The sequence below is a fragment of the Ciona intestinalis genome, unplaced genomic scaffold (genome assembly GCF_000224145.3).
Source record: "Ciona intestinalis unplaced genomic scaffold, KH HT000159.2, whole genome shotgun sequence".
NCBI lineage: Eukaryota > Metazoa > Chordata > Ascidiacea > Phlebobranchia > Cionidae > Ciona > Ciona intestinalis.
This window is the reverse complement of record NW_004190481.2, coordinates 60,439-67,764: the sequence shown is the minus strand read 5'-3', so window position 1 is coordinate 67,764 and position 7,326 is coordinate 60,439. Positions and strand designations below refer to the sequence as shown.

The following is a 7,326-nucleotide window of genomic DNA, read 5'->3' as shown; positions in this document are numbered from 1 at the left end:
TAGTAATGTATTAGTAAGACGGACAGCTAATATATATATATTAGGATGGGAGAAGATGGACATTTTTAGCACATACTATCCGAATATCCTGACCGTGTTTTAAACAATTAACAACGGTCTATGGGAGCCGTGAAGATACGGTTTCATAATTCTTTGAATGTTCTTTGTTTACTACTAAATAGGACGAGAAAATAGAATGAAAAGGTGTCCCATCTTCCCCCAACCTACTATATCCAAATATCCTGACTTTGTTTTAAACAATTAACAATAGTATAGAAGAGTCGTGAGAATACGGTTTTATAAATTTTAAACGTTCTTTGTTTACTACCAAAGTGGAGAAGAAAACAGAGTAAAAATTTGTCCTATCTTACCCCACCCTACTATATATAAAATTAAAAAAGTATATTTTTATTAAAAGTTAAATGTGTTTGCCTTTACCCATTTTCCAAGTAGGAACTGATAAAGGATTTTCATAGGCTCAAGAAAAAGTTTGATCTTTTTATGTTTCTAAAAATGTTTTACAGCAATGTTATTTATCAATAAGAGTAGAACCATATTTTTACAATAACACGTTAATAAATCGCACCGGCAAAATTGTCATTTTCTCACACTATTATAGTAATAATAATAACTTTTTTGTCGATTACGGTAGCGAAGATTTGGAAATATTTTAAACGAAAAAAAAAACAGAATATAGCGACAAAACAACAGTTGTAAAACCACGCTTACAGTTAAAAACATATTTACATTTAATTGGAAGAAAATAAGCGTAGTCGCTTATTTTCTTTCCAAAGTGGGGAAGATGGGACATTTTTTTATATATTTTCTTGTCCCATTTGGTAGTTAACAAAGAATTATAAAACCGTATTCTGACGACTCCCATAGACCGTTGTTAATTGTTAAAAACATGATCAGGATATTTCGATACTATGTGCTAAAGCTGTTCCATCTTCCCCCACCCTATAATATGTTACTCGCCGAATTGATGAACTCGAAGTTTTTTGGCGAACTGAACTTTCCAATCCTACGTGCTGTATCATCAATTACAGTTAAAGCGCATGACGTATTACAAAAAATGTAAGCCTGTAGCAATCGACAAGACAAACGTATAAAATGTGTTTGCACGTAATATTATACAAACTCTTTGTCAAACTCTGTCCTTTTTCTGATGCCGACTTTGCTTTGATTTTTACTGATATAGGTAAAGCAATTTTGCTGTATAATGTGTTTTAAAGGATAAGACCAGAAATAAAACATTTCTATAGTAAAAGTGGGGAAATATGGGACACCTTTTCATTCTTTTTACTCGTCCCATTTAGTAGTAAACAAAGAACGGTAAAAGAATTATGAAACCGTATCCTCGCCACTCTAAAAAGGCGTTGTTAGTTGTTTGTAATACGATCTGCATATTTGGGTATTATGTGCTAAAGGTGTCCCGTCTTCCCCTACCCTACTAAATTCGAATGAACGAATTTTATGCGTTCTAGTTTGGAAAGACATGGTAGCTGGTATAATACCGATAACACGCGTTATATTATCATAAATTCATACACGAATACAAAAAGCCAAGTTTTAAAAAAAGAAAAGGTTGTTTTCGTTTATTTTATTCGTGATCTTCCTTTACAAATGCACTTCTGAACCAGCCAACAGACATAATTACGTCATATGTGCAATTAGCTTTTGCTATGCTGCACAAAATTGCGCAATAAAGTAGTTATTCTTCAACGGGTTACGAAACGAAAAAGCGTGCCCAGACAAACCGGTGGAAAGTTTTCGGTCTCAGAAACGTGACGAGTCTTATGTTCAAACGTGTGGTAAACTGCGCCCGGTTATGTGTTCAAAATCCATTAGGCGAGCACGATTTCCTGTTTATCCTTTACTGCAAATGTTGCTAAAAGATAAATTGCAGCTAAACCTCTAACACGTTAAATGTAAATATTCTATTAACTTTTGACGTGTTTTAGCAACTGCTTTTTGTCGTTTAAACTATAATAATAATTACTTTTATTTGTCTCTTCGATTACGGTAGCGAAAATTAAAAAATATTTTAAGCGAAAGGACATGATATAGCGACAAAACAACAGTTGTTAAACCATGCTTACAGTTAAAAACATATTTACATTTAGTTGGAAGAAAATAAGCGTGGTCGCTACACCTAACGCACAAACTAGCCATTTATTTTAACTATTTCTAAATCTTTGCTACCGTCACCGAAGACACAATACGTTAATGTTATTATTATGAATCATATACGGATATGCTTTGGTCTATACAAACGTGAACAAATTAAACGCAGTATGTCCGTCATAACTAATTCAAAGTTACAATACGATAAGTAAGTTGAGACACGTTTAAAAATATGTTTTTTTTTTGCGGGTCCCCATTTTATGATACAAAAAACACGGTGATTGCTATATTGTTAATTATAGTAGGGTGGGGGGAAATGGGACACCTATACATTCTGTTTTCTCGTCCCATTTGGTAGTAACCGAAAAACATTCAAGGAATTATAAAACTGTATTCTCACGACTCCCATAAACCGTTGTTAATTGTTTAAAACTCGATCAGAATATTTGGATATTATGTGATAAGTGTGTCCCATCTTCCCCCACTCTATTTTATCAAAAATTAGATGTTAGAAAATATGACACTTTGAAAGACCAAGAAAATTGTAATAATAGAATTCTCATTTTGAATGCTCACTGAATCAAATTAAAACTGACGAAATTTTGTAATCTGCGAGTTTAAATCGTCAATTTAGTATTGTAGTAATAAAATGGTTGATATATTACATCTATTTGTTTTTGCAGAATACAACATTTTTAACGAGCAAAAAAGCATCACTTTCAACGAAAGATAGAGCATAATATTAAAAAGCTTATTTTAAGTGCTCGCTGATTATATTAAAACTGCCGAAATTTGTAGTTTGCTGAATCGTCAACTAAGTGTAGTAGGGCGGGGAAGATGGGACATCTTTAGCACATAATATCTAAATATCCTGATCGTGTTTTGAACAATTACTAACGGTCAATGGGAGTCGTTGGCATATAGCTTCTTAATTTCTTGAATGGTTTTTGTTTACTACTAAACGGGGCGAGAAAATAGAGTTAAAAGGTGTCCCGTCTTCCCCCCACCCTATTGTATATTCTAATATTTTTCAATGACAAAAAAGCATGATATCAAGCTTTTGAATGCTCGTTAAATCATATCAAACTATAAAATAAGATGATACATTTCATACAGTTTAAAACCGTTTTATCTGTTTGCTGAATCGTCAATTAAGTATGTCCTAATTTTTTTAATGACAAAAAAGCATAATGTCAAGCTTTTAAATGCTCGTTAAATCATATCAAACTATAAAATAAGATGATACATTTCATACAGTTTAAAACCGTTTTATCTGTAGACACATGTTTTTTCAACCTAACCGCGACCAGCGCGACGCAGAATTTGACTTCTCCTGGTTGGCCGTCCAACTACCCACACAATGCGTTTTGTATGTGGAGAATAACCGCGCCCAACGGAAGCCAAATTTTGATCACAATTGAAGAAATACGGATTCAACCAATCCTTGATTACATTACGGTATTTATGCAATATTAAATTTTTATGAAGATTCGCAGTGTTGTATTTTAAATAAAGACCAGGTGCAAAAAACATTTATATCGGCCGGCGTGAGAAAGTGGTTAGCGCGCCTGCCTCTTGCCAAGAGGGAATTGGTTCAAGGCTTGTCGCTGCTACCATTGTTGGCGTATGTGTCTTTAGGCAAAACACTTATAACGGTACCTAATGGGTTCAAAATTATCGGCCGCACTTAAAAAATAAATAAAGTAAAATACCTTACTTATAAGCTGGCACGAGGTCTACGAAACAGAACACCCGTGTTATTTTTTTTATTCTCCATTGGTGAGGTCTCTGTCAAGGACTTGGGATTTAAGCCCGGTGTGGCCCATTATACCAACACCCCGAAATAAAGCTCATATTTAAGTCATTCGTACGGCCGGTGCTATAAGACACCGTATCGCAGTCAGACGCGTATTTTTCGCATCACTTTTTATCCCCGTGTGCTTACAATTTACCACACTTTTCAACTTTGTGCTTAATTTTTGTTTTTTAAATGGCTCATAATTGGGACAACCCATTGGTGATCGCTGGGTTGGAGCAATGTCAGTTAAGTGTCTTGCCCAAAGACACATACACCGATCAGTATTAGTGTTGCCGTCAAGCATCGACCCCGTGTTATAATGAGTGTCATTTCCCGACTACACGAGCATATAAAGCATGCTACATTCTACGTATTTGCATAGTCTATTGTTTATAAATCACAATTCGACGCAATCTTGGGTTATAAATTTTTTTAATCCGATCTGAGTAATTTGCGTATATTTTTGCTTTAGTTGTGTGTTTTTATAGCTTTTTTGCTACAGTTTTGTTCTTAAATTCAGCAGTCTCCAGTCGCTTATTAAATTTTTCTTCAAATTTACAATATTTGTTTTCAGATTGTTAGTGGTGGTGTCATTTTGGCACCAATTCTCGGCCACATTGAAGATGGACAGGAAGTGGTGTCTATAGACAACCAAGTTATGATCGCGTTTACAACTGACGGTACTGTTAATGCTAAAGGATTTCGAATTTCTTACTCACGTAAGTCTCGTGTTTTAGTTTCAATTTTGCTCGCTATATGATATGTTTTAAACACTTTGTGTGGTCGCCTATACCCCGAATTAAAGTTATAGTACTGTGAAGTAAGATGGGAGACTTTTAGCACATAATATCCAAATACCCTGATCGTGTTTAAAACAATTAACAACGGTCTATGAGAGTCGTGAGAATACGGTTTTAGAATTCTTTTAATGTTCTTTGTTTACTACCAAATGGGACCAGAAAATAAAACGAATGAGTGTCTCATCTACCCCATCCAACTAAAACTGTTAAGGTTTTTTGGTAGCGTCTCTCGTTACGTCACTGATTACGCGCGAGGTATCTCTTTCGCGCGTCTTTACATCGTTAATTTACAATCATTAGTCTCGTTTCCAGCTGTATTGTCGTTTCGTATTGCCTGTAGTAAATCTGCTGTTATAGAGTTATTCATCCACAAAAATTAATCACCAACAAAGTAACATAGATGGTACCTCGTAAGCTGGCAAGAGGTGTATGAAACAGAACACTAGTGTTATAACGACCGGCGTTTTCCGACCACGCGAGGATAAAACAAGTTAGATTCAATTAATAAATAAAAAAACAATTGAGCCAATTGTAACCGTGAGTTTCTTTTACGATGGGTTTTAACTACATGCAACCGTTTAATAGCAGCAGCATATTAGGATAGGCTACTAAGTCAGTATTCTTGAAGTCACAGTGTTATCTGTAACATTTTCATTTATGTTTCAATTATTTTCATTATTTGGAACAGAAACTACATTGCACATTACTATATTAAACATCAAGTACCAAAGAACTTATAAAACAGTTATTCATTTTATAACAAAAGTCATTAATTAGAAACATCAGTTTTAAACATGTGTTGTGATTTATTTGTTTACACTGTAAAGAAAAAAATGTATGTGCAAATTAAATTATTTATTTTGGTAACTTTAAAATATTAAGTATAGCCTACCCAATTTTATAAAATGTAAGTATGTATATCTAAAGGGTTGTATATTTTAGTGGCAGGGGCAGTGACAACTCCAACAACAACAACAACAACAACAACAACAAATAATTTGGCTTCATGTGGATTCAATGCTGTGGCCACTTCAACAAGTCAGCCAATCACATCACCTAATTATCCAAACGATTATCCAAACAATGTCGATTGTACTTGGACGATAACTGCCTCTGATGGAATGAGGGTTCAACTCAATTTGATAATACTTGTAACAGAAAGAAACTATGATTATTTAACTGTAAGAGATTGTTTTATTAACTGTGAGACCCTGCAATATGTCTCTTAATATTTGGACATGTGTTTTGTATTTTAGATTTCAAGTGATGGATCACAGTTGGTAAGACTAAGTGGATCTCATTCAAATAAAATATACAGATCAACTGGTAGTACTCTAACTCTGGCATTCACTTCAGATGGGTCAGTTTCCAGGTCTGGGTTTAATGCAACATTTGTTGGTGAGTTTTCAGAATAACAGTTTTCATTGTTTGTACAAGTATACAATAAATGTAACTTGCTTTACCATAGCATAGCAGAAAAACAACATTCGTTAAATACTGGTGTTATGTTTTATACAACTCATGCCAGCATACTATTAACAAGTAGGGCCTATATATGTTATTTTTCTAAGTGATTATAATTTTGATTTTATACACCCACAATGGTAGCAGAGAAGAGCTTTATACACTAATGTTAAAAGTAATAAACCAATACTTTAGAATACCAGCATGTTGCAACGACTACAACAGCAGCTTTAACATGTGGATTCAATGCTGTTGCCACTTCAACCAGTCAGCTGATCACATCACCTAATTATCCCAACAATTATCCAAACAATGCCAATTGTACTTGGACGATAACTGCCTCTGATGGAATGAGAATTCAGTTGAATTTGCACAGATTTAAAACAGAAAGAAATTATGATTATTTAACTGTAAGAGATTGATTCTTATGCAAATTAAATTAAATTCCAGAACCAATCCAAATTTCAATTTAGATTTTCAGCAATGGTAGGCAGTTGACAAGAATAAGTGGATCTTACTCAAATAAAACATATATTGCAAGCGAAAATTCTGTTATTATACGATTCACTTCAGATAGGTCTGTCACCAGGTCTGGATTTAATTTAACATTTGTTGGTGAGTCTTTTACTACTTTTTTTGTATTAATAAAAATTTCTTATAATTTGTAAGACACAAAATCAATTTCAGAGTATATGCCAGTTGTAACAACAGAATCAACAACACGAGCATTTTCATGTGGATTTAATGCTGTTGCCACTTCAACCAGTCAGCCAATCACATCACCTAATTTTCCCAACAATTATCTAAACAATGTCGATTGTACTTGGACGATAACTGCCTCTGATGGAATGAGGGTTCAACTCAATTTGATAAGATTTTCAACAGAAACAAGTTATGATTATTTAACTGTAAGTGAATATTTTATGAATTTTTTTTATTGTTTTGTTCTTGTAACTTGTATTTTTAGATTTCAAGTGATGGTACACAGTTGGCAAGAATTAGCGGAATTTATTCAAACAGAATATATACATCCGTTGACAATACACTCACTTTAAGATTCACTTCAGATAGGTCTGTCACCAGGTCTGGGTTTAACGCAACATTTGTGGGTAAGTCTATTACTACATTTTTTGTTGA

General features: G+C 33.9%; 1 protein-coding gene across 7 annotated transcripts in view; it reads left to right on the top strand.

Moving 5' to 3' along the window:
• The first annotated feature begins 3,407 nt into the window (after positions 1 to 3,407).
• The window catches only part of LOC100180818 (CUB and sushi domain-containing protein 1), a 16,908-nt gene continuing 12,989 nt past the window's right edge, over positions 3,408 to 7,326 (top strand). For 6 of the 7 annotated variants that reach the window (XM_026839136.1, XM_026839134.1, XM_026839138.1 and 3 more), the window contains exons 1-8: positions 3,408 to 3,585; positions 4,500 to 4,644; positions 5,668 to 5,906; positions 5,982 to 6,123; positions 6,385 to 6,599; positions 6,663 to 6,804; positions 6,877 to 7,097; positions 7,157 to 7,298. In XM_026839136.1, coding sequence (XP_026694937.1) covers positions 3,499 to 3,585; positions 4,500 to 4,644; positions 5,668 to 5,906; positions 5,982 to 6,123; positions 6,385 to 6,599; positions 6,663 to 6,804; positions 6,877 to 7,097; positions 7,157 to 7,298 — 1,333 coding nt within the window. In that variant the 5' untranslated portion in view covers positions 3,408 to 3,498. Of the gene's footprint in view, positions 3,586 to 4,499; positions 4,645 to 5,244; positions 5,338 to 5,667; positions 5,907 to 5,981; positions 6,124 to 6,384; positions 6,600 to 6,662; positions 6,805 to 6,876; positions 7,098 to 7,156; positions 7,299 to 7,326 lie in introns of those variants that run through there. The other variant, XM_026839135.1, reaches the window with a different exon arrangement.